The sequence below is a fragment of the Solanum tuberosum genome, unplaced genomic scaffold (assembly GCF_000226075.1).
Source record: "Solanum tuberosum cultivar DM 1-3 516 R44 unplaced genomic scaffold, SolTub_3.0 scf00153, whole genome shotgun sequence".
Taxonomy (NCBI): domain Eukaryota; kingdom Viridiplantae; phylum Streptophyta; class Magnoliopsida; order Solanales; family Solanaceae; genus Solanum; species Solanum tuberosum.
Genome location: NW_006239082.1, coordinates 424267 through 451319, shown reverse-complemented (window position 1 = coordinate 451319; position 27053 = coordinate 424267). Strand labels below are relative to the sequence as shown.

General features: G+C 36.6%; 1 protein-coding gene across 2 annotated transcripts in view; it reads left to right on the top strand.

The window, feature by feature from the left end:
• Nucleotides 1-23129, top strand: part of LOC102581986 (acyl-protein thioesterase 2-like) — a 29844-nt gene extending 6715 nt beyond the window's left edge. Inside the window, exons 5-8 of one of the 2 annotated variants that reach the window (XM_006353528.2) lie at nt 15327-15425; nt 15869-16019; nt 16101-16183; nt 22778-23129. In XM_006353528.2, coding sequence (XP_006353590.1) covers nt 15327-15425; nt 15869-16019; nt 16101-16183; nt 22778-22935 — 491 coding nt within the window. In that variant the 3' untranslated portion in view covers nt 22936-23129. The remainder of the gene's footprint in view (nt 1-15326; nt 15426-15868; nt 16020-16100; nt 16184-22777) is intronic. The other variant, XM_006353529.2, reaches the window with a different exon arrangement.
• The last annotated feature ends 3924 nt before the right edge of the window (nt 23130-27053 follow it).

The window sequence follows — 27053 nt, the reverse complement described above, 5'->3', positions numbered from 1 at the left end:
GTTTTCCCAAGCACCGCATTGTAACATTATGGGAGAGTGATCTGATGTCACTCTGTGAAGTATGTGCTGCCTTATATTTCTAAAATTTGCTTCCCACTCTTCCGAGAACAAAATTCTGTCAAGTCTGGCTGCTGTTGTATGCCTGTCTCCTTTCTTCCAGGTGTATTTTCCCCCAGATAATTCAGGATCAGCTAACTCCATGTCTTCTATGAAATCTGAGAAATCTGTCATTCCTTTGCTGATTCTGTTGCAATTTTTCTTCTCCGATGGGTACCTCACAGTGTTGAAATCCCCACATAGGACCCAAGGTCCTGCAATCAACCCCCTGGCAGCACCAATTTCCCACCAAGTCTCTTCCCTTTCTACTCTATCATTTGGAGCATAGACACCTGTGAGGTGCCAGCTGAAATCTTGACATCTCCCTGTGAAGCTACAGGTGACCGAGTACATCCCTACACTGCTAATTTCTCCTTCCCACTCCCTTTTGTCCCACATAATAGCGATGCCTCCCTTGGTTCCACTGGCTCCTAACTGTGCATAATTCACCCATTTATTCCCCCATACTTCCTTCACAATATTTTCAATCTCCCCTTCCACCTTTGTTTCTTGGAAACAGACTACATCTGCCTTCCAGTTCTTCATCATATTTTTGATCACTTCCCTCTTTATAGCACAGTTCATCCCCCTTATATTCCATGACACTATGTTTAGCTTCATTATTTTTCTATTGCCAGGTATCCCCCTCTACTTCTAGTGCCAAAGCTCATGAACTTTGTATCCAGTTCCAGGCTTTTCAATTCGTTTGCTCCTTTCTTTTGTTTGTTGTGACTTCTCCCTTGCCCCCCTTGTTCCCTTGCTTGTTATTATCAATTTTCATAAAGAGCTCCTCTGCTTTCTCCTCGCATCCTCTAAAATCTACCCCAAATTCAGTGCTCAATTTGAGTATGTGTTGCTTAATCCAAAGTGGAGAACTTTTTGAATTAAATTGTCTTCTAATGGCAGCTGAATCATCCAGCGGTACAACATCCTCTGTGATCTCCGTATTACTATCATTCTGCCCATTCAGTTGTGATATAGTCCATTATTGTTTTTCCATGTTTGTAGCTTTCGCCACGGTGACTGTGTTCTCCCCCTCCTCCTGTATTGTCTCCTCTTGTTCGCGAGGCATGAAATTTCTCTCCTCCACCTCCAGGTTGTCCAGATTTTTGAATCTATTCTGCGTCTTTGTTTGAGAAAGATTTGCCATTATTTCAACACTTACTAAGTCTAGTCTTTGGGCTTCTTGACTGCTTTCTTTTTGTTTAAACCTTGTTGGGCCTAAAGCTTTTTTTGGGCCTTGATTTTTTCTCTCGCTTATTTGGCCTTCTACTGCATGAAGTTGCCCTTTCCCTTTCCAGCTGCGGTCACGTGACTCCCAATTCAAAAGTTCTCCAGCTGTCGATGTGCTCACGTGTTGTGGTGTATAAACTGTTGGTTTCTCCATCGTACTAGGTCTTGAAACTTCTTTACGTAGGTTTCCCTATAAAACTGAAGGAGTTCCACCATCCTTTAATTTTGTCATTGAAACCCTCGATGTCCAACCACCAGTTCTCAAATTTAAAGTATGACTTTGTGTTTTCCCAAGCACCGCATTGTAACATTATGGGAGAGTGATCTGATGTCACTCTGTGAAGTATGTGCTGCCTTATATTTCTAAAATTTGCTTCCCACTCTTCCGAGAACAAAATTCTGTCAAGTCTGGCTGCTGTTGTATGCCTGTTTCCTTTCTTCCAGGTGTATTTTCCCCCAGATAATTCAGGATCAGCTAACTCCATGTCTTCTATGAAATCTGAGAAATCTGTCATTCCTTTGCTGATTCTGTTGCAATTTTTCTTCTCCAGCATCCAGTGGTTGGCTTCCACCAGTACAAGCTTAGGTTCATCTTCTTCCATACCCATACCCCCGACATGACATGTTCTGCTGCTACTCTTGATGGGAATTCAAACAGAAATTGGCCGTCATTCATGGCAAAAACATTGACTCCTATGGCTGACTTCCAAGTGTTGCAGGCCCATCTTCTTACGTCGTTTAAAGCTGGGGTCTCCTGGAGTGTGTCCTGGAATCTTCCAACGATGCATTTATTGAGAAGATCTGTTTCTGCCAGCGGTGCTCCGCTTGTGACTTCTATGTGAGCCTCCTTCACATGTAACTTCGCTCTCTTCATGGAATCCGTCATCCACCTGCTGCTTTGGACTGCCTCCCTATAAGATGTGTTCGATTGTTTGCCCATGTTAACTTGGGGTTTTGGTTGCAAGTTGGGTTCATAGATGAACTTGGCTATTTTGTGGACGATATTACTCCATCCCCCCATGTATGAAGCTTCCGGTGTAATAATTATAGACTTGTTCTGACCTTGGATAGCAATAAAACTGACAAATCTGCCATTCTCGTTGTATTTAAGAGAGCAGTAAAACTCTGCAAAGTGTTCCTTGAGCTTCCATGTCCTAATAACTTTCCCTTGTACCTTGGACGCCTCAATAAATATTGATACCAACCACCGCAAAACTTTAATGCTAATCTTCACCCTTCTTACTAATTTTCTGCTACTCTCAGTCCATTCGTACCAGGAATCTGTACCACCTTTACATCTAGTGATTTCGTATGATTTAAACCCTGCATTGTAGTAAATGCTGTTTACCCTTGATGATGTGATTCCGGCCATATGTGCCGGAGAATAAGTCCCCAGATCGATTTTAGTTCAGACTAGGTTGTCTTCGAAAAATCAGATCTTTTCTTCCTACGACCTATGATGATGGTTCGTTATGAGAGAACCTGCAATCTCTTGAGTTGGAAGTACTCAAAGACTTGGTAATTTTTTGCATAACATTTCACTGAATTCAAATACACTAAATACAGTTAGGGCTGGGCATTCGGTTGTTCGGTTCGATTTTACGGATTTTGATGAAAAAAATACAAATTGAAACTGAACTGAAATAAATTCGGTTCAGTTCGGTTTCTACAATTTCGGTTCGATTTATTTCAGCTAATTTTTTCGGTTCGAATATCATCAACACATACATGAAACACTGATCAGTAACACACTAACACACTAACACACTAACACACTACACACTACATATCAGTAGTCTACTACTGTACTACCTACGCTATCCTTAATCAATTACTTCCAACAAGCCACCTTAGGTTCCATGACTTTTCTTTTCTTTGAAGCTTCAATGTCAGCTTCAACTTCATTCGGAGATGAAGTATTATGTATGATTTCATTTGAAGCACTCCTTTCACTTATCTTACTTTCAAATTCTGTCATCCGCGAAAAAAAGAAGAAAAGATGTGAGAACTGAGAACCCATACAAAAATCAGTGAGAATCGCAACGAACTGATATGTATAAAGTATAATGGAGAATCGCGGCCAAGAAACTTATTCTTCAGGTCGATGGCTCGCTGCCTCGTGCAGTTCTTCAGTCTCAGAACTTAGTTTGGTGTGAATTGTGATTTACTGATTTGTGAATTAGGGATTTAGGGTGGATAAGGATAAGTAGATATAATGTAGAGCAACTTTCACGTATGACGAACATAAATATCATATTTGTATGCTATAGCTATAGTTTGCATAATTGTGCTCCATAACAAATTTTGTTTGTTATGAAGCTTTTGATTTGTATAATTCGCTAGATACATCCAATTTTATATAAATTGTTCAGTTTTATTTATACATTGTAATTTGTATAATAAGATCTGTATTTGCATAATTATAAGTGTATAAAGCAAAATTATATGTATTTGTATTTGTATATACACTTTTCTCCCGCTTATACAAACATAAACTCATTTTATCCATTTTATACCGAAATGTATAAAATGGCTAATTGTATACCGAATCAGCTGGCAAAAAAATAGGATGTTTGCTGCGAATTACAAATAAAATAAACTATGGCTATAACATTTAATTTGAATTAATAATTTGCTATTTCATACAATTTTTCCTATAATGTAATGGGCTATTGGGCTTTATTGGGTCGGGCTTTTAGTTAAGTTTAACTCTTAAAAATATATATATGTGGTAAATATGTATTACATAAATTCGGTTTTTTGGTTAATCGAAAAAAAACTTAAAAACCGAAAACCGAACCGAATTACCGAAATTTTAAAATTGAAAACTGAAACCGAACGATTTAGCCAAAAAATCAAAATTAAAAATAAATCAGTTCGGTTGGTTTTTTCGGTTTCGATCAAATTATGCCTAGGCCTAAATACAGTATTGGTGGATTAAAAAATCCATCTGGAAACAAGAAAATAACTTCCTACTACAATTGAAATGAGAAAGTGGAGGAATACCCTCCTTACTGCAACAACAACTGCTACACAAAATAAAAAAACAAATACTTAAAAACTGTAGTAATCTACTACAAACAACTAAATAACTTATAAGCTAAAGTAATCTACTTCTGATTTCCTTAAATCTTCCATGTGTAATTCTCAAAAAAATCTTCCATGTGTAAACCGTTGGTAGACTAAATGGGTGCTAACATTACCCCCCTCCCTTCAAATCACGCTTGTCCTCAAGCGAGAAGTGTGGAAAGCATTGCTGCATAAAAGAAACAATTTCTCATGATGCCTCAACTGGAGAAGTATGCTGCCAATGTATCAAAACTTCAGGTACATTACGAACAACCTGATGTTGAAGCACAGTTAAAGGTTGGGATCGAGAGCTTCTAGCAAACTTGAAGGAAGAGTAGCAGCTGCTGGAAAGTCTCCTTCATGAAACAACTTCAATTTAGGGACATGAAAAATCGGACGTTTTGTACCAGGTGGAAACTCCAATTTATAAGCCAAAGGCCCCAATATGCTGCTCAATTTTGTAAGGACCATAGAACTTGGGCAACAATTTCTGATGATGACGAGTACCCACAAAAAGCTGTTTATATGGTTGTAGCTTCAATAGAACTCTATCCCCCACCTGTCAACATGTCGATGTTTGGAATCAAAAGTAACCTTCATTCTCTGTTGAGCATCCAACAAATTCTATTTTAAGGATTGCGGAATTTGATCTCGATTACGTAATGCTATATCCATTGCGTCCAGCTTGGAAATTCTAGGGCAATAAGGCAAAAGACGTGGCGGATGACGCCCATACACCACTTCAAATGATGTCGTCTTCAAGGAAGAATGAAAACTGGTGTTGTATGAATACTCTGCCCAGGACAACTAGTCCATCCATTTGGTAGGATGTGCACTGGTAAAGCACCTCATGTACATCTCCACATTCCGGTTGACAACTTCAGTTTGTCCATCAGATTAAGGGTGATATGCTGTATAAAAACACAACTTGGTACCAATCAGGCGGAAGAGTTCTCTCCAAAAAGCACTTGGGAAAGTTACATCCTGATCACTAACCATGCTTACAGGTAAGCCATGTAATTTGAAAATATTGGCAAAGAAGAGTCGGGCAATACTTACTGCAAAGTATGGATGAACAGTTGACAATAAGCGGCAATATTTAGAGAAATGATCTACCACCACTAAGATTACATTTTTCCCACGTGAAGTAGGTAAGCCTTCGACAAAATCCAATGAAATATCTGACCATATTTGTTCCGGGATTGATAAAGGGTGAAGAAGACCAGCAGGTTGCAAAGTTTCTGATTTGAGTCACTGGCAAACACCACAAGCACAAACAAAGTCGCGAATATGATTCTTCATACCCGTCCAATGGAAATCCCTTGCAATCCGAAAAAGTGATTTTTGGTACCCCTCATGTCCCTGGTTATGCAAGGCAGTCATGGCTGTCTGAATGGAAGGAGAGTTTGATGCCAAGAATATTCGGTGTTTATACTTTGTACAGAAGCAACCAATACTTGACACTCCATTGATCTGATGTAGTACCATCATGGACAACAAATATTTACTGCTAGATATCAGTAGGGTTTTGTTGTTCATTTCTGATATCATCAAAAAGGCTCAATTGAGGCATGGAAATGGCAAGAAGCATAGTTTCATCATTATCTTGATGGGGATAAGGCATCAACTACCGTATTTAAACGACCAGCCCTGTATTCAACCGAAAATGTGTAACCTAGAATCTTGGCTAACCAATGTTGTTTTGGAGGATTTAGTGCCTTTTGTTCCAATAAAAACTTCAAACTGTAGTGATGTACAGACTATGAAGTGTTGCCCCCATAAATAAGGCGCCAATGCCGAATAGCTTTTACTAGACCTATCAATTCTTTTTCATAACGGACAATGGTTGGTGTCGTCTTGCCTATACTCTGCTAGAAAGGCAATGAGTTGTTTATTCTGTAATAAAACAACCCCAATACCCAGATTCGAAGCATCACATTCAATAACAAAAGGTTGAGAAAAATCTGGAAATGCCAATACAGGTCTAGTTGTCATAGCAACCTTGTATTCATACAACTGGTGTTGTATGAATACTCTGCCCAGGACAACTAGTCCATCCATTTGGTAGGATGTGCACTGGTAAAGCACCTCATGTACATCTCCACATTCCGGTTGACAACTTCAGTTTGTCCATCAGATTAAGGGTGATATGCTGTATAAAAACACAACTTGGTACCAATCAGGCGGAAGAGTTCTCTCCAAAAAGCACTTGGGAAAGTTACATCCTGATCACTAACCATGCTTACAGGTAAGCCATGTAATTTGAAAATATTGGCAAAGAAGAGTCGGGCAATACTTACTGCAAAGTATGGATGAACAGTTGACAATAAGCGGCAATATTTAGAGAAATGATCTACCACCACTAAGATTACATTTTTCCCACGTGAAGTAGGTAAGCCTTCGACAAAATCCAATGAAATATCTGACCATATTTGTTCCGGGATTGATAAAGGGTGAAGAAGACCAGCAGGTTGCAAAGTTTCTGATTTGAGTCACTGGCAAACACCACAAGCACAAACAAAGTCGCGAATATGATTCTTCATACCCGTCCAATGGAAATCCCTTGCAATCCGAAAAAGTGATTTTTGGTACCCCTCATGTCCCTGGTTATGCAAGGCAGTCATGGCTGTCTGAATGGAAGGAGAGTTTGATGCCAAGAATATTCGGTGTTTATACTTTGTACAGAAGCAACCAATACTTGACACTCCATTGATCTGATGTAGTACCATCATGGACAACAAATATTTACTGCTAGATATCAGTAGGGTTTTGTTGTTCATTTCTGATATCATCAAAAAGGCTCAATTGAGGCATGGAAATGGCAAGAAGCATAGTTTCATCATTATCTTGATGGGGATAAGGCATCAACTACCGTATTTAAACGACCAGCCCTGTATTCAACCGAAAATGTGTAACCTAGAATCTTGGCTAACCAATGTTGTTTTGGAGGATTTAGTGCCTTTTGTTCCAATAAAAACTTCAAACTGTAGTGATGTACAGACTATGAAGTGTTGCCCCCATAAATAAGGCGCCAATGCCGAATAGCTTTTACTAGACCTATCAATTCTTTTTCATAACGGACAATGGTTGGTGTCGTCTTGCCTATACTCTGCTAGAAAGGCAATGAGTTGTTTATTCTGTAATAAAACAACCCCAATACCCAGATTCGAAGCATCACATTCAATAACAAAAGGTTGAGAAAAATCTGGAAATGCCAATACAGGTCTAGTTGTCATAGCAACCTTGAGTTTTTCGAAAGCTTGTTTGATTGATCTGTAATATGAATGAATTCTTGCGGAGCATGGCTGTTAATGGTGCAACTATGGATCCATAATTTTCCACAAACTTACGATAATATCCTATGAGGCCTAGGAAACCTCACAACCCTTGAAGAGTTGTAGGTTTGGACCATTCAGTCATGGCTGGAATTTTGCTGGAATCAACAGAAACTCCATCAGCAGTGATGAGGTGGCCCAAACACAAACTTACGATAATATCCTGTGAGGCCTGGGAAACCTCACAACCCTTTAAGAGTTGTTGGTTTGGACCATTCAGTCATGGCTGAAATTTTGCTGGAATCAGCAGAATTTCCATCAGTAGTGATGAGATGCCCAAATAAGCAATTTCAGTTTGGGCAAATGAACACTTTAATTGATTTAGAAAGAGATGATGATTTGAGAGTAGCTTGAAGACAAGTCCCAGATGATACATATGTTTGACCGAAGTGCGACTATACACAAGAATATCATCAAAAAACACCGAAATAAATTTTCTTAAGTAAAGCTGAAATACCTTATTCATTAATGATTGAAAGGTAGATGAAGCATTGGTTAAGCCAAAGGGCATAACCAAAAACTCAAAATGCCCATGGTGAGTACAGAAACCAGTTTTCTCCACATCAGCCTCTTTCATTAGAACTTGATTTTAATAACTTTGGCGTAAGTTAAATTTAGAGAAATATTTAATCCCAAACAGATCCTCTAACAATTCTTCAATTACTGGAATAGGAAATTTATCTTTGATTGTTTTTGCCTTTGCATTCAACTTGCGATAATCAATACACATACACCAAGAACATCAGATTTAGGAACAAGAAGGATGGGGAAGAGAATGGAGACTGGCTTGGCAGAATTATTCCTTGCTTCAACATCTCTGGACATTGCCGTTCAATTTCATCCTTTTGATTATGTGGATATCTAAATGGACGAACCACAACAGGTTTTGTCCCTGGTTATAGAACAATTTAGTGGTCACAATCACTTTCAACAGTGAGCCCTACTAGTTTATGATGCAAGCAAAATCTTTCAAAATGATTTGCAGTTCTTCCTGATTATCTTTCTCAGCCAGCATAACATGAGTTTTTGCTCCTTGAGGATCAAGAGACTTAACACCTTGTAACTCCACTTGTTTCCCATTTGTGAAGAACAACATCCACATATAAGTAAAGTCCAATAGTATGGGTCCTAAGGTCTTAAGCCAATTCATACCTAGAACCACATCGAATCCACTTAGATTGAGAACATATAAATTAATATGGAAAGCATAAGTACCAAACCATATTGAAACTCCTTCGCATTCCCGAACTTCTGACCCGTTCTCCATTTGCCACCACTACTAATAACCCTTCTCACCTCTCAACTTGAAGATTGAATTGTGACACAATTTTAGAGTTCACAAAGCTATGAGTACTTCCAGAATTGACTAATGACACCACTGGATTTCCTGGCAATTTGCCTTGTAAGCTCATACTTTGTGGAGCTATGAAACCAATGATGACTTGCAAAGAAATTTCAGGTTGATCTGTATTAGGATTTGTCTCTTGTTCCAGATATTCTTCCTCTTAGTCTACGGAATCAATCAAAAATAATTTCTTGCACTGATGGCCCCGAGTGAAGACTTCATCATAGTTGAAGCAGAAACCCTTAAGCTTACTTTCTTCCATCTCAGATATAGTAGATTTCCTTACAAATCTAGTGCGCTGTGGAGGTGAGAAATATGTTGTTTTGGATATGCGGGCATCTAATAGTTGTGAATGAAAAGGTTGTCCCTTGCGTTCATAAAGTAGAGATAAACTCATCACCGTAGCCAAATTTGGAGGATTATGCAACTCAACCTCAATTGCTATATAATCCTCAAGGCCGCTAATATAAAGCTCAATCTTTTGTGGATGTGTGAGTGTACCAGCTCGAGAAACTAACTGCACAAACTTTTCCTGGTAATCCCAATCTGACACAACTTAGCTAATTCGCCGAACTTCTGACTTCTGATTGGTGGCCTAAAACGAAGGTTACAATAACGTTTGAATTCATCCCAAGTCGGTTGAGGCATATCTGTCTCTAGTTGAAGAAACCAAAGTTGTGCATTCCCCTCCAAATGAAAAGAAGCAAGTTCAACTTTTCTTTCTCCGAAGTTTGTTGGTGTCGAAAGTAGTGGTCACATCTGTTCAGCCATCCCAAAGGTCCCTTTGGCTAGTAAACCGTGGAAAATCCAACTTTGTATATGATGGAACTTCCTCCTGCATCAGATCCTGACCTTCCTGCCCCTCCACTTATACCCTTCCAACCCCGATTCTGATTTGTAGTTCAGTTGATTCAGAATTGACCTTCGAATTTGCTAAATCCTTTGTGAGTGCATATAAGCGAGCATTTATTGCTTCCTGTCTCGCTAAATTGGCTGCACGTTCTTCTTTAAACAAGTTCCCTAATTGTGCCAGTTGATGTTGAATTTGATCTCCCATAACACCCGTCTCTGATACCAAGTTGTTATGGTCCCTTGATATGAATTTTGTTATGGGGTGCTGCAATATGAAATCGGATGTTTTCTTCCTATGACCTATGCTGTTGGTCGTTAAGAGAGAACGTGCAATCTCTTGAGTTTGAAGTACTAAAAGACTTGGTAATTTTCTGCGCAACTTTTCATTGAATTCAAATACACTAAATACAGTATTGGTGGATTAACCACCCATCTAAAAACAAGGAAAGAACTTCCTACTACAACTGAAATGAGAAAGTGGAGGAATAACCTCCTTACTGCAAGAACTGCTGCACATAAAATATAAAAACAAATACTTAAAAGTTGTAGTAATCTACTGCAACAACTGCTGCACATAAAATATAAAAACAAATACTTAAAAGTTGTAGTAATCTACTGCAACAACTGCTGCACATAAAATATAAAAACAAATACTTAAAAGTTGTAGTAATCTACTGCAACAACTGCTGCACATAAAATATAAAAACAAATACTTAAAAGTTGTAGTAATCTACTGCAAACAACTTAATAACTTGATAAAGTAATCTACTTTCTAATTTCCTTTAATCTTCCGTGTGTAAGCCGTTGGTAGACTAAAGGGGTGCTAACAGATTATTTGGCAGAGTTGAGGGATGTACTTGGACCTTTTCTCAAACAAAGTAAAGAAAAGAAAGAGAAAATACATTAACTTTTAGCTTATCTTTCTCCTTCATCAATAATTCTACCAGTCTAAAAACTACCATTTCTTGACAATGAAATTTATTTTTTTAATTTTTGGAGAAGGTTTTGAAGTAATTTTATTATAAAGAAATATTTTGAAATAAGTTTATTTTTTAGTAATTATTTCGAAAAGTTATAGTAATATGATTTTTTCTACAATTGTTTTTTCTTATAGAACAGACCCACACAATAACATATCTGAAAAAAATAGAAAATATTTCCGTTGAATTTAATTTCCAATTTGTTGTACACAAAAGCTACTAGGGGTGTAACTTCGTTATTCTCCCTAAAATTATGTAAATATGAAATAGACAATAGTAGAACAACTTAGTCGCTCCTCCAAAGAATTTATTGTTGGTATTAGTTTGATATTCCAAAAGTGTCATGAAAGCTAAATCTTGAAGTAACGTTCACATTAAAGATCCTATTTTCAGGTAAATTTAATGCTCTTTGTAATAACTTTAGACTTTGTCTCAGGCAACTTCATTGCATTTAATCTTTTCTTGAAAAGTCACTTTGTTAAGGGTTTGAACTAAGCCAAGAATACCGTTTGCACCATTTTTTGCGAGAAGAAGAATTTTTTAACATGAGATAAAATTGCTCTCTTTTGTCTAGTACTTTTTGACCGTAGAAGTCGGCTCTTTAGGACTTTAATATTAATATTAAGTATTACTTTTTCTTATTTAAGTTAATACAGATTAGCAGTTACTTAGCCTTTTCTAAAACTAGGTTATATAGAAAGGTAATATATACTCCCTCTCGGCACGGAGTTTAAGAAAGAAAGGAAGACTTTTAAAACTTGTGGTCCAAAATGAATGATAGAAATTTGTGTGACTGTAAATCATTTCATTAAGGGTAAAATAGATATTTTATAGTTAAATTGTTACTTAATATAGAAATGTGTCATTCTTTTTGGGACTGACTAAAAAAGAAAGTAAGTCATATAAATTGGGACAGAGGGAGTATCTCTTTTCTGGTTACAAAATTAGTCATACTTATCATAAAGATTTATTTATTTTTAAGAAACAAGCCGTCTTTATAAATATTTGTTACATCATTAATAGATCGGATTTTTGCTCTGCTAGTGTGAGAAAATGATGATTTTTTTGTCTGGTAAAATTAGTGATGAAAGAGAAAGATACGCTCCAGGTTCGTGTGTTTTCTCTCTCTTTTTATTCATTTGGGAAATATTTATAAATACACCTGAACTATAGACTATAGTAGCTTTGAAAATACTAAAACAACAATAACTATGCCTTAGTCCCAAACTAGTAGGATTCAGTTATATGAATCCTGCCTGTCCATGTCAGTGTAATATTATACACAACTAAAACAAAAACTACTAGAAGTTCTCTAAAAGTTTTGTAAATATATCTCTTAAAAGGATAAATGACCCCTATAAAACATAGAACCTAAAATAAAAGTGCTAACCTGATAAACTTATTCTCAACTAATAGGTAATCTTCTTCTTCTATTGTGCCCTATTTTTTGCGTTGTCTGCATGGATCCCAAGAGATTATAGGTCTTTTGAGACAACTTTTTCAATTTGATTATAGGTCTACCTTGTTCCCTTTTAACATCTTTATTCACCATGGTCTCACACATAGGCACCAGTGCATCTAGAGATTGATGAAGGACATGGGCCAAACCATCTCAAGTGACCTTCTTTAAAATTTTATCCTTGATGTGTACTACGTGAACCTTCTGCATACACGATCATTTCTAATCTTATATGGTTGCATATCCTATCATGCCTCAAAACTGTATGAGTGTGTGATCAGCACTTGATGCCTTAAACTTCATCGAGTGAACCAACTGAACATTTATACCATTCACAACTAGTGAATGTATCATGGAAATGAGCTTCCACAAATTAGAAGTCATAAACATATGACGCTTGAACTGTACATGACATGACATGAAAGATTACTCTTGAACTGTCACGAGTTGAAATCGGGCCATGATGGCGCCTACTGTAATCCCCTAGTAGGTAAGCCAAAAGCCAAGCCAAAACTTGCGGAAGATAACAATTTAAATAATAATAATTAAGAATAAGCGGAAATAGGAATAAAATATAGAAACAAGCCATAGTATAAAACTATAAGTGGTCGTTTGGTAGAATGTATTAGCAAAAATAATGCATGCATTAGCTATATGTATTAGTAGTGCCTTGTTTGGTGCATTTTTTCATGCTTATGTATAACTAATGCAAGCATTAGTTATGAGGAGTGTTACTAATACCATGGATTTCTAGGTATTAACAATGCAAAGGATTTAATTCATGCATTATTATGGTTAAAGACTCAATTACCCCTCAAAAGCACTTCTACATCTTTTCCACCATAATTGTGAAGGATACTTATGTAAATAAATATTTTTATACAATGCATACCATTTTTAACACACCAAACCAAACAATGCATTAAAAATAATCTATGCATAACTAATGCAAGCATTACTAATACACTCTATTGAGCATTATCTTTATACACTCTACCAAACGACCTCTAAGTACGATACACAACATACAAAGTGGCCCGAAAGTGACCAAGAAGACAAATTAACACAAGACCTAATCCCCGGACCTGGTGTCACCGATACAGGGGTTACTAAGTACAAAAGGCTATATATACAAAGAATTGACTAATCAAAATCTAAAATACAAAATGCAAGTCAGTACAAAAGAGGGAAAGTAGCAAGTCTCTAAACACCAGGAGCTTGCCATGCTGTGTTGACTAATCAAAATCTAAAATGCAAACTACAATGCTCATGCTATGTCATGCTGTGTTGGGACTAAAACCCTGTCATCTTATGCTCTTATGTAGCGTTAGGATTCCAACTTAGTACGGTAGGAAGAAATGCTCCTTGCGTCCTAGTCCAAGAATCTCAACACTACCAACTTTCCTGATAGTTGTGCCACACAATATGATAGGCAGGACTATGGTCGAGTCTTAGTTTCAAAGAATGACTATGGTTGAGTCCATAACCTTTCAAACTTTAAAATGAATCATAATCCTATTAGTAAATCATGTGATGCCTATCGAAAGCCACGACCTGAAACAAGACAATAATCCTGTAATAACATCTATAATTTGGAAATTGAATCACCAAAATAAACTTCAACTCATATGGAACATATGCTATTTGCACAACTTAGATTATAAAGCATAACATTTCTGATATTAAAAAAAGAAGTCACTTTGAAAAAGTTACCCTGTGTCTAGACCTAGTTTTATGAGGAAGGGAAAAATGTTCTCTCTACTTTTCTCTCTTGGGAATTGTTCATTCTCTCCTGTCATCTCACTATGCATGGGTAACTATTTTTCTCGATAATACACTCGTTTAGATATGGATGGAAGGACACAATAAGTGGTTCTGCTTTATCAAGAGGAGTAGGAGAATCACTAGTAGGATAAAGATTAGGTTGGGGTCAGGGATGCTTTGTAGACGGTAGGGAAGGAAGATAGAGGCCTACACTGATAGGGTATTTCAAAATTTACACAGATTTGGTAGGTTCACACAAGTCGAAACTTGGTTAGTTGATCAGAGAAGTGTTGTGATCATTCCGGGGTAGGTCATAACGTGGGATGGGTCAATACTGTTGCTACGATTCTGAGGTTCCCGGGCAGTCCTTCCACGCAACGACCAGAGAGGTTGACAAACACTCTTAAGTCAAAACATATGCAGACACTCCTCTTCTCTTGTATGCTTTAGCATTCTCGTAATTGTTCACATCTTTTTCTCTTTTTTGGTGTAAAAAGATATTTTTAGAAGATGCAGAACCTTTGCTAGACATTGTAGCCTTGTAAGATTGAACATGAACACACTTTTGCTTTTGGCTCCAGCACAGTCTCTGTGCTGGTGGTTAATGTATTGTTACCTTATACGCTTAGAGAACAATTACCTGCCATGTTATATGTAGCCTAGACTCCAAACAGTCTTAGGAACCCTTTTATACATTGCTAATCAAATCAATAAGAAAATTTCTCGCTTATTCCACACTGGAACTCAACATGATGTACTTTGCAGGATGTGCAAATATTGTGATTCAATTTATTTTGTTGTTGTTAGGTTCATGGTTCTTAAATCTTATCAGCGATTAAAAATGGCTGACCCAGCATGAAAATATGGGAAAAAAGTCAGTGAGACCAATAGGACAGCAATTGTATGTCTGCTTTGTGATAAGACAACTAAAGGGGAACTTTTTTCTAGTTTTTTAATATGAATTTTTGTTTATATATTTTTTCTAATTATTGTGGTCTTTTTTCTTTTAAATTGTGCTGCACTTCAATGAAGCGAGCGCTTCGCTTAAAGCATGAAGAGGGGTGTTGTCGCTTTACCGCTTCCTCCCCTAAACATTGGGTTCATCCCAAGCATTGCACTATGTAACGTCAGACTAGTTTAAGGTGAAACTTATTAAGGGTAAATATATCCTTTTTCACTAATCTTTTTCTTAGGGTTTGATGTGCAAAACTTCTCCAAAGACGAATCTGTGGAGGAGTTGGATGCTGTAGCAGAACGTGTCTCGAATATTTTAGCTAAGGAGCCTTCTGGCAGTAAGTCCCCCATCCCCCCCAATTGCTTTACTGAACAAATTAGCTACAATATTTAATTTTTCTTTAGCAGCAAAATCTTTTCTTTATGTTGCTGCCATTTGAATGTGATGTTGTCTTCTTTTGGAAACCGAATGTGGTGTAGTTAGGAATGTATGCCAACTTTATATGTGCCTCTAGTTCTCCTAAACAATGGAAATGTATTAACCATAGACACTTCCATGTTTGTCAGCTGCTTTATATTTCTGCCTGACAGGATATGCTAGAGCTTGTAAATTAATGATAACAAACACAACTGGATTCCTTGTTTACTGTTCAGTGATTCGGCTTGGGAGTCTTCTAAAAATAATTACAACATCTCCTTAGCTCAGTTATGATCTTGAAACCTTGCTATTGACATATATATAAAAGTTTATTTTGATTATTTAGTTCTCTGTCTTTTACAGTCAGACTAGGAATAGGAGGCTTCAGCATGGGTGCAGCTGTCTCTCTGTACTCTGCAACTTGCTTCATCAACGGTGTGTTTGCAAATGGCAAACAATACCCGATCAAACTGAATGAAATTGTTTCACTTAGTGGTTGGATTCCTTGTTCAAGGTTTGAGTTCTAGCACTCCTCTTTATCTCTTCTGACAGAAAGTTGATTGGTATTATATGTTCACTTTTCCATCATTGGCAGGTTTGTTCATAAGAATACTATTGGGATACACGAGGTTGAAAGGCGGGCTGCATCATTACGTATTTTGCTTTGTCATGACAGAGGTATTTTGGTGCTCTATTTTTCAATTTGTGAATTATAGAGTTCTTTATCTGAAAATCCATTGGGATTTGTTAGTTTCCAGAGAATAAAGAACATAAAAACCTGGTTTTACTTATTATTGAACTAGTGGGAACATAAGTTTGATAACCAACAAAAGGATATTTCTGAAAGAAAACTACATGCTTCATTATAAATCCAGACTAATTTATAGAGGTTACAAGCCAACTGAATTTAAGAAACCAACTCCTAAGGATTAGGGATAAGATAAAAACTGATTAATTGCTAAACAATAAATAACGGCCCTACAATACAGAAACTTGGACTGCTGCAGTTCTTATGCATTTATCTAACACTCCTCCTTGCTTTAAGGCAAACTCCAAGTTTTTGCCTGAGAAGTTGAAATTTATTGCTAAAAAGGTTTGGTGAAGATATCTGTCGGCTGCTCTTTAGTTTTGCAATAGAGCAGAATCACGTCACCATTTTTTTGCACTTCCCTCAAGAAGAAAAGCTTGATATTGAAGTGGTTGTTTTCCCATGAAATATAGGATTATAAGAAATTGCTATCGCAGATTGGTTGTCCACAAATACTTCAGTACCCTTTGTTTGATTCAAGTGCAGATCAACAAATATTTTCCTCAACCACAAAGCTTGATTCACTGCTGCTGTTGCAGCCACAAACCTATGTAGTGGCTTGAGCCACAATGTCCTGCTTCTTTGAGCACCACTAAAAAAATGCCTGAGCGAAGGTTGAAGCAGAATCCAGATGTGCTCTTCATGTCATCTGTGAATCCAGCCCAATCAATATCGGAATACCCAAGTAGTTTTAGACCTAGTTTTTTCTGAAACTTGACACCATAATTAATGGTACCTTTGATGTATCTGACAACTCGTTTTGCTGATTTTAGATGTACCTCACTAGCACAATGCATGAACCTCGACAAAATGCTTACAACATACAGAATATCGGGTCTTGTAGCTATGAGATACATCAAACAACCGACTAAGCCTCTGAAGTAGATTTCCTCCATTGTCTCTGCTCCATCATTCTTGCTTAGTTTCTCTTTTTGGTTCATAGGACTACTCATCTCCTTGTAATCTTCCATGTTAAACTTCTTGAGAATTTCCTTAACATATTTCTTGTGGCAAATGAAAACTTCATCCTGTCCCTGCTTGATTTCCATACCAAGAAAATAGGACATTAGACCAAGATTAGTCATCTCAAAGGCTTGCATCATTTCTTGCTTGAAATCCTCGATATGCCTTGTATTGTTGGAACTAGTACATTATCCACATATATAGACACAACAAGAATATCAATGCCATTATGTTTAACATAAAGAGTAGATTTTGATAGACTCTTTTCAAAGCCTAAGCCAAGTAAATGGCCATCTATTCGGCCATACCCCTTGGTGCTTCTTTAAGTCCATAAAGTGCCTTTCTTGCCAAAATCTCCAATGAGGTGGTCGAGATTCGTTTAGGATCCTGTGCTCGCAAATGAAATATGCTACTCCACCAAATTCAGCATACCGAACTCAACGGAGCAATCGAAACTTCCAATCGAGATCGTTTCGACAAAAAAATGAGTCCCACACCCAAGCTCCATTTCAAGCAAAAATCCACAAGGGGCTCAAAATTAGCTTGGGAGCCTCGAGATCTGCATGAAAGGTCATTCTAGACTAAACTCGACGTTTCAGAGCTAACAAAGACATCAAAATTGCATTTTTGACCAAAGTCAACCGTTCAAGCTTTAAAACCTCTAAAACACAAACTTTCACAAAATCCAAACGAACGGCAAAGTCACCGAACTGTCAGTCCCAATAAGTCATAAATGACTTGTGTCGCTATAGGAACACTCTAAACGACAAATAGAAGACGTGGTCATTACTGTTAAATCTACCTCTACCACATGAGCTATTAATTGATGTTGAGTTGGCAGGATGACATGGTTCAGAAGATAGAATTTTTCTGTTTTATTTTCAGTTATGAGTTTTCTAGTCTTTAGGCATGTAGCTGTTGGTAGACCAAGTTCCTAGTTATTAGGAAAAGTCTATTTTTTGAGTTACTGTGATATTTACTGCAGACAGTTAGGGTTTCCTTCTATTTAAAAATCTCTTCTTTCAGCTTAATAAAATACCTCTCTTCTTCTTCTTTTGTCGTATGATTTCTTTATCTGTAAAACACCAACAAATTGGTAATCAAAGCTTCTTCTTAAGGGACCTGTCAGTGACTTGTGAGTGTAGTTTGAGTGAACCATCAACATAGTCCCTACCTTCCCTGAAAAGCCATCAGAACACATGAATTCAGAACACTCTTTTGGTTCTTATGCTATTTCTCCACCAGTGTTTGATGGAGAGAACTACCAGGTATGGGCTATCAAGATGCAAACTCAGATCAAGCTTCACAAGGAAAGGAACACAAGAAAATCCAAGGCAAAATCTTGCTTATATGCTGCACTTTCACTGACAATTTTTTCCAGATTCATGACGTTGGAATCGACAAAAGCAATCTGGGACTTTCTAGAAGAAGAATACCAAGGAGATGAGCGAATCAAAGGCATGAACGTTATGAATCTCATTAGAGAATTTGAGATAAAAAGAATGAAAGATTCTGAAACTGTCAAAGAATACTTAGATAGGCTTCTTAACATTGTGATCAAGGTATGAATGTTGGTCAATAAGCTTCCCGATAGCAAAGTTATTGAGAAACTTCTTGTTACATTACCTGAGAAGTTTGAACCAACCATTGCTTCCTTAGAAAGTACTAAGGATCTATCAAAGATCACTTTGGCAGAATTACTAAATGCATTGCAGACACAAGAAGGTTAATGAGACAAGAACGGTAGAAGGTGCACTTCAGGCCAAGTTGCAAAGTTATACTGGAAGCAAATACAAGAAAATCAAAGGGAAGAAGAATTATGCTGAAAATAATTAGGTTTGCGCTAGTAATGGAGTAGCCACAATTTAGGCGAGGAGAAAAATTCCCTCCGTGTCAATATTGTGGAAGGAAGAATCACCCTCACTTCAAATGCTGGAGAAAGCCGGATATGAGATGCCGAAAATGTCAAAAACTTGGGCATGCTGAGATCATCTGCAAGGAAAAAGGACGGCAGCAACAAGGAGAAGCTCAAGTTGCAAATTAACAGGAGGAAGAACAACTATTTGTTGCGTCATGTTTTGCATCTAGTATTTCAAGTGATAGTTGGCTTATTGATAGTAGTTGTACAAACCACATGAATAGTGATGAAAAACTTTTAAAAGGCTTGATAGATCAACAACATCAAGAGTCGGGATTGGAAATGGAGAATGCCTCCCTGCAAAAGGAAAGGGGACTGTAGCTATTGAGAGTTATAAAGGTACAAAACTTATTTATGAAGTTTTGTTTGTTCCTGGACTTGATCAGAATTTATTAAGTGTTGGACAACTACTTGAAATGGGTTCAAATTGTTTTTTTGAAGATAAGGCGTGTCTGATCATAGATCCAAGTGGGCAGGAACTATTTAGAATTAAAATGCAGGGTAAAAGCTTTTCTTTGAATCAAATGGAGGAAGAACAAATAACTTTTCCAAGTCAGCTTTTCTTTGAATCCAATGGAGGAAGAACAAATAACTTTTCCAAGTCAGCCAGTGTTGCAGAATCCTGGCACAAACGGTTGGGTCACTTCCACCACAGGGCGCTTTTGTATATGCGGAAAAAAGGGTTGGCCCAAGTTGTGAGGCATGTCAATTTGGTAAGCACACAAGATTGCCATTCCCAAAATCAACTTGGAGAACGATTCAAAAATTGCAACTGATTTATACAAATCTTGGAGGCCCCCAAAGAACTCCATCATTGAAAGGAAACATGTATTACACAATTTTTATTGATGATCTAACAATGATGTGTTGGATATACTTCTTAAGATTCAAATCAGAGGTTGCTGAAGTTTTTTGAAAATTCAAAGCCTTGGTAGAAAATCAAAGCGGTTGCAAACTATAAGTGCTTAGAACAGATAACGGGACTGAGTACACTTCAGATTAGTTCAAAAACTTTTTTCAAGTTGCTGGAATAGAGCATCAACTTACTACTCCATACACTCAACAAAATGGAGTAAGTGAAAGGAAGAATAGGACCATCATGGAGATGTCAAGGTGTATGTTGCACGAGAAAGAGCTTCCCAAAAAGTTTTGGGTAGAGGCATCCAATACTGCTGTATTTTTGTTGAATAGGCTGCCTACAAAGGCAATGAATGGTCAAACACCTTTTGAAGCTTGGCATGGGTACAAACCTTTACTAAAGAATCTCAAGATTTTTGGCTGCTTATGTTTTTCTCACATACCTAAGGGATAAACTTGACAAGAAGGCAGAACCTAGAATTTTCATTGGCTATATCTTGCGGTCAAAAGCTTACAGAATTTTCCAACCACAAACTGGAAAAAAATTGGTAAGCAGAGATGTGGAATTTGTAGAATAAAAGCAATGGGGTTGGGATGGAGAAGAGCAAGAAAGAGAAGCTAATGAGTTGCACAATCTTGAGGTACGAGTTGATCATCCTCCAGTTCAAGGAACCAGATATCTATCAAAGATGCAATGAAGCCGTATTTGAACCCGTTGAATATGTAGAAGCTGAAAGATTACAAGATATGGATAGTCGCAATGCAGGAGGAGCTAACCATGATTGAGAAAAATGACACATGGAAGCTGGTAGAAAGGCCTCTAGACATAAAGGTTATTGGTGTTAAATGGGTTTACAGAATTAAGCTAAATGCAGATGGTTCGGTGAACAAACACAAAACTAGGCTTGTGGTGAAGGGTTACACTAAGATTTTTGGTCTAGATTATTCTGAAACATTTGACCAGTTGCAAGGCTTGACACAATTAGGCTTCTTTTGGCAATTGCATCACGAAAGGGTTGGAAAATCTACCAACTGGATGTTAAATCAACCTTTTTCAATGGTTTCTTGCAGTAAGAAATTTATGTTGAGCAACCTGAAGGATTTGTTGCAGAAGGAAAGGAAGAGAAAGTCTACTTGCTGAAAAAGGCCCTCTATCGATTAAAACAAGCTCCAAAGGCTTGGTACAGTCGAATCAATGATCATCTTTCTGACTTAGGTTTTCAAAAAACCCTAAGTGAATCAACTCTTTACATAAAGCATGTTAACTCTGACATTATTATAATTTCTTTGTATGTTGATGATCTTTTAGTAACAGGGAATAATGTTGTGCTCATAGAAGAGTTGAAAAATGAGATGATGAAAGTCTTTCAAATGACGGATCTCGGAGAGATGGCTTTCTTTCTTGCAATGGAGGTTAAATAAATCCAAGATCAAATATTCATTTGTTAGAAGAAGTATGCAAAAGAAATTCTGAGGAAATTTAGTATAGATGATTGCATAAGTATGAGTACGCCTATGAATCAAAAGAAGAAGCTAATGAAGGACGATGGTGCCGAACAAGTACAAGAAAGAAGCTACAGAGGCTTGATAAGTTGTTTGATGTATCTTACAACAAGGCCAGATATATTGTATGCTGTAAGTGTACTATCCTGATTCTTGAATTCTCCTAGGGAGTTGCATATGCAAGCTGCAAAAAGAGTACTCAGATATGTCAAAGGCACAATGGACTATGGAGTCAAATTTAGCAAATGCCAGAATATCAAACTTCAAGGATTTTCTAATAGTGATTGGGGTGGTTCTGCTGAAGATATGAAAAGTACTCCAGGGTACTGTTTTATTTTTGGCGCTGGGTGCTTTTCTTGGTGTTCGAAAAAACAAGAGATTGTTGCTGATTCAACTGCAGAGGCAGAATTTATTGCTGCTACAGTTGTGGTCAATCAAGCTTTATGGATAAAGAAAATCTTTTGCGATCTTGGGTTGGGTTGAAATACATTTGCTTTTGCATTGTCATTCAATGTTGTCCCCCAAAGGAAATTTCAGTCCTCTACATAAGACTAGTTTTTATGTTCTTATTTTGGTGTTATGGTGAATAACTACATATGCATCCTTTTGTGAAACTGTTGTAGATGTAATTGTCATTGAATTCCTTGAAATCATCCTCACCAGTATCCTCCTTGGCGCAATAACGTTCTGCGCATAGCAGCCTCGGCAGCTACTGAAGAGTAGTTCACTTAGAAATGACTAGGCAAAAACATCATAGAGTGCATCAGTGGTTCACAAATTGTGAACTATGATCCTAAGTTTTATCCCTTGAACTTGCATTCAACAATGCTGAATGGCTAAGAAAGAGGAGGCTTAGATCACAAACCCTATTAGGTCATTAGATGTTGGAAACACTCAGTTGCCGCTCTCTTGATTTTCAACTTTACTTTGGTAGTATGTACTAAACAATGTGAGACACCATTCTCTCTTTTGTATGCAATCAAATTAAGTTAAGCGTCACCTTATTGTCTTTGTCATGAAGACCTCAAACTTCAGCCGATAATGATCAGTATGTGTGCATGCTTTGGTTTCCACATCCTGCATAGGAATGACGTTCAATCAGTTTGGGAATCAAGACCAAACATATTTATATTTTACGTAGAGATAAAATTGGATGATTGTGTGTTGCTTTACTGCTGTTAGCCCGTCCTCTAATCTAGCTACATATTTATATTTTATGCAGAGGATATGATTGTCCCATTTGAGCATTCTCAGGAGGTTGCTAGGAGGTTAATTGGATTTGGAGCGGACGTGACAATTTGCAATTACACAGAGCATGGGCATCACCCAGATTTTAGCGAGAAGGGACCGGGTTATGTTAAAAGATGGCTAATGGAGTAGTGAAGCTCAGATGTGATAGACCCCACAAATAGATTAACAGATAACGTCCCAAAACAATATTTACGGTCGTCTTATGTTAACTGATCTCTGGCTGCGAGACAAATGTATGCACTGCCCTCTTTGGTAAAACGAATGCATGATTGTTATTTGGACATGCGATTTTGAATTTTTAAGTTCTATTTCTTTCTCATAAACGTAATAACTCCATAAGTTGTGAAACTATCAAATTTCTTTAACTTGAATATTAAATTATGATAATACCCTCAACTTAAAACACCCTAACTTAAAAATTATATTACTAAAATACCCTTCTTAAACCTATATTTCCTTTCTTATAAGTAAATTATAAGAAGACGTACACTAACGTCCCCCTAGCCTACGATTTGTATGAGGCAGCATGTTCCTTCGGAAAAGTTCCTTGTCGATATCAAGGGATGTGCTCTGTCAAAAAGAATTTATTATCTGAATGTGGATCCAAGTGTTGATTAAATTTTTTTCGATATAAAAAATTAATTAGAGAAGAATTAAGAAAATTCCATCTTGATGGTGAAGGTGCTGGTTAGGAGTCAAACAACGGAATAAGTTTTGTTAACAGTCGATAAGTTCACTTCAATACGTTTCCCATCAATTCCAAATAGACTTCCTAATATTTATTTATATATCTATCTATTTTAAAAGGCTCGCCGTGGTGGGGTTCTATCAAAATGCCCCGAAAATCAGGCGCGGATCTTAGTTTTATAAGATTTATGCCTTAAGTGTCCGACTGTATGCTCTAAGCACGTCAATGCTCGGGGCTCGCCTAGCATATCTTACGCAAACTATATGTTAAGTTCTTTAGTTAACATTGTTGACCCTCATAATTCTTGAATAAATGAATGATACATAATAGTTTTTTAATTTATAGAAATAAGAAGATTGAGAGTAACTCAAATAACAAGTTGTAGTATCACATCTTAGCTATTTGGTAACACTGTGAGGGTGATTATATGTTACGTAACATTTCTTTTAAAAATGCATAACGAAAGCTTACTTTTTCACTTATCATTGATCGTCATGTTTTTGTCATGTCTCAAAATTATCATATTTTATTTAGCTAATTTGAAAGTAATTTTATTTTTATTCATAATAATGGAGTGATGTTTTTATTATAATACTAGTAAGTTTTATTGGTTATTTTCTTTTAGGACGGTAAATTGTATAGTATGATAATAATATATTTTAGAAATAATGATTCTTTCATTATTAGAAAGTTAAGATATTAGATTATTTATACTTGTATAATCATGTTAGAAGTTTTATTTTCTATGAGTTTCATTAATCATGTTTGTAATTATTTCAAACTATTGACGTATTTTTATAATTTTGTGTTATTCTATTAAAGTAACCACCTTTTCACATTGAGGGTGATGTGAAGTCAAAATATATATTTTTAATCATTATTTGCATCATATTTGTTATTTATATTTGTCCTTTTTGAGCAAGAATTTTATGGATTGTGCGAAATGATATATTTTATTTTTAGAATTAAATTGGTAGAACATTGGAGAAGTTTGGAGCTAAAACGAATTAAAGATGGAAAATTGAAGAAGGAAAATAAGTTAATATAATATTAATATAATTTATATGCAAATAAGGAAAGAAGAACATACCTGCTGGGCCACGTGTCAGGCAGCAACATCAAAAGAAAGCTTGGCGATCAAAACTGAAAGTTACACGCGGAGAAAATGGAATCCAATTCCTTTTGGTTTTGGATTTCTAAATTGATTTGGACTCAGTTATTTTATTTAGGGTTTTTATATCTATAAATAGGACATGAAAAATTATTCTTAGGAGAGCTAAAAATCAAGAAATAATACACAATATAAATTTTCTTCTAGCTTAGGAACTTTGAAAGAGCCGTCGTGGAGGTCGGAGAATTGTGGTTTATTCTTTTTTCTACTTTATTATTTATTTGTATTTGTGATTAATAAAAAATAGTTTAACTATTGTTCTTAAATTTTATGATTAACACAAGCATATTTATTTTAATAAATTTTGATTGTGTTTTTGAGATAATGAGTAGCTAAATTTCATAACTAGGGTTATGGGAACCATGATGAATTATTAAAGTAAGTTTATGTACAAAGTGATTCTTGAATTGATTTTATGCATGTATTGTTAATTCTTTCGTTTAGAAGTCTTTTTAACGGTTGCAAACGTTAGAACTCACCTCGTGGCTACTTGCCGGACCAAGGAGGTAGTTAATGAGAAAAGAATTAACAACAGAGATTTAGTGGATGCTATCTAATAGTCTAATGTCAATTGGTGCGAGGGTGAAAACTAAGCCATACATTGATGTGATGTCTAATCTGAGGTAAAGGTAAGGGTTAATTAATAAAGTATACACACATAGCCGGACCAAGGTGTGGGGTGAAATTCCCTATTTGGAGGACCAATCACTTAGGGATACCTAACTTACCAACCTTGCATGCTAAAAATTGAAATAGATCACCAGTACGATATTCTTGCTATTTTATGAAATCATGGGAAACACATTCCTAGTTATTTTTAATAATCTGAATATAAATAAATACTTAGTTTAAAGCTATTTTTATCTCAATTTATATTCCCCCTTTTTTTTTTAAATAATGACTATCGAGTTAAATATTTGCTATTGACAATATTCTTCCATATTGTCTGTGGGATCGACCCTGACTCATAGTTGGCTAAATATATTACATACGCCCGTTTATATTTCTTTTCAAGAAGTATATTTGGATGTTATCAAAGGGTTGTTACTTTTTCAAAAGGTTGTGATATTTTCTAAAAGTTATGACTTCTCTGAAGGGTTGCATCTTTCGAACAACAAACACTTGGTCATTCTAACAAAACATTTTAAAACCTATGTAACTTGAATATTTAGACACTTGTAACACCTCAGAATTTAAGAAGGCTACAAAAGAGGCCAAGCCATTAAGTCACCAGCCAAAACTGAGCCATGGGATCCTTTACAGAGCCCTTGACGATCCGTGAAGGGGACCACAACTCATTGTGGTGCTCGTGAAGGGATTCTAGAACCTGTCCAAAAAGGGTCCCCTCCCACGACCCCTTGGACGGCCCGTGGTGAGCATCATAGACTGTTAAAGTTGTCGTGAAGAGGGTAAGGGTAGAAGGGGTCCTACCCTAGCCACTGGTCAAGGACCACGACTCTCATAACGGCTCAGGGGTCCTTGACGGGTCGTGAAGGCCACCATGAAAGTGGTCCCGTCAGTTTTAAGTTAGGGTCTTTTGGGCCTTTTCCTGATTATTTGAATTCAATTCCATATCGTTTTACCCTTAAACCAAGGTTCTATGTAAGCATTTTTAACCCCAAAATCAACCCATTTAATTTATTCTATCAAGTTACCAAAAAGAAGAACACGTCTTCCTCTCCAAATATTTCTTTCCCTAGAATGCTTGAAGAAGAAGGATTCAACCTAGAGTTTCAAGTCAAGTCTCCTAATCCTCCATTGAAGTCAAGCTTTTGGCATTAAGGTATGATGGTTTTCATCCATGGAGCTCTTTTCTCCATTGAGTCCTCAAATTCTCCAATTTATGAAGATAGAAATCCCCAATTGAGTTAGGGTTTTTCTTCCATGTCAAGGGTTCCTTTTAATGTTGATTTATTTGATTGAATTATGATCTTTTATGCATGAATTGAGTTAATTCATGTTTTAAAGATAATTCCCCGTGAACCCATGAATACTCCATGTTTTCCAAGTTATGATGATATAATGTGAGTTTTGAACTATGAAAGAGGAGTTTATGGAATTATGCATGTTCTTATGAAATTGAAGTAAATGCTTTAAGGATGATTTAGAAGTGAAGTATCAATGCTGTTGTTGTTGTGAAAGGATTTCTCATATACACATGAAAGCATAATTGTGAAAGGACTTTCTCACATAAAGGATGCTTAGGATTGAAAGGTTTTCTCAACCAAACTCTGAATCAAGATTTAAGGAGTTATTCTAATGAAACCTAGCTTGGATTGGTTGTTTAATTGTACCTTTCCATGGATGATGTATGACATAGCCTGGATTGACAATATGACGTGCCTTTCCATGGATAATAAAGACAAGTATGTATTAATGACTATTTTG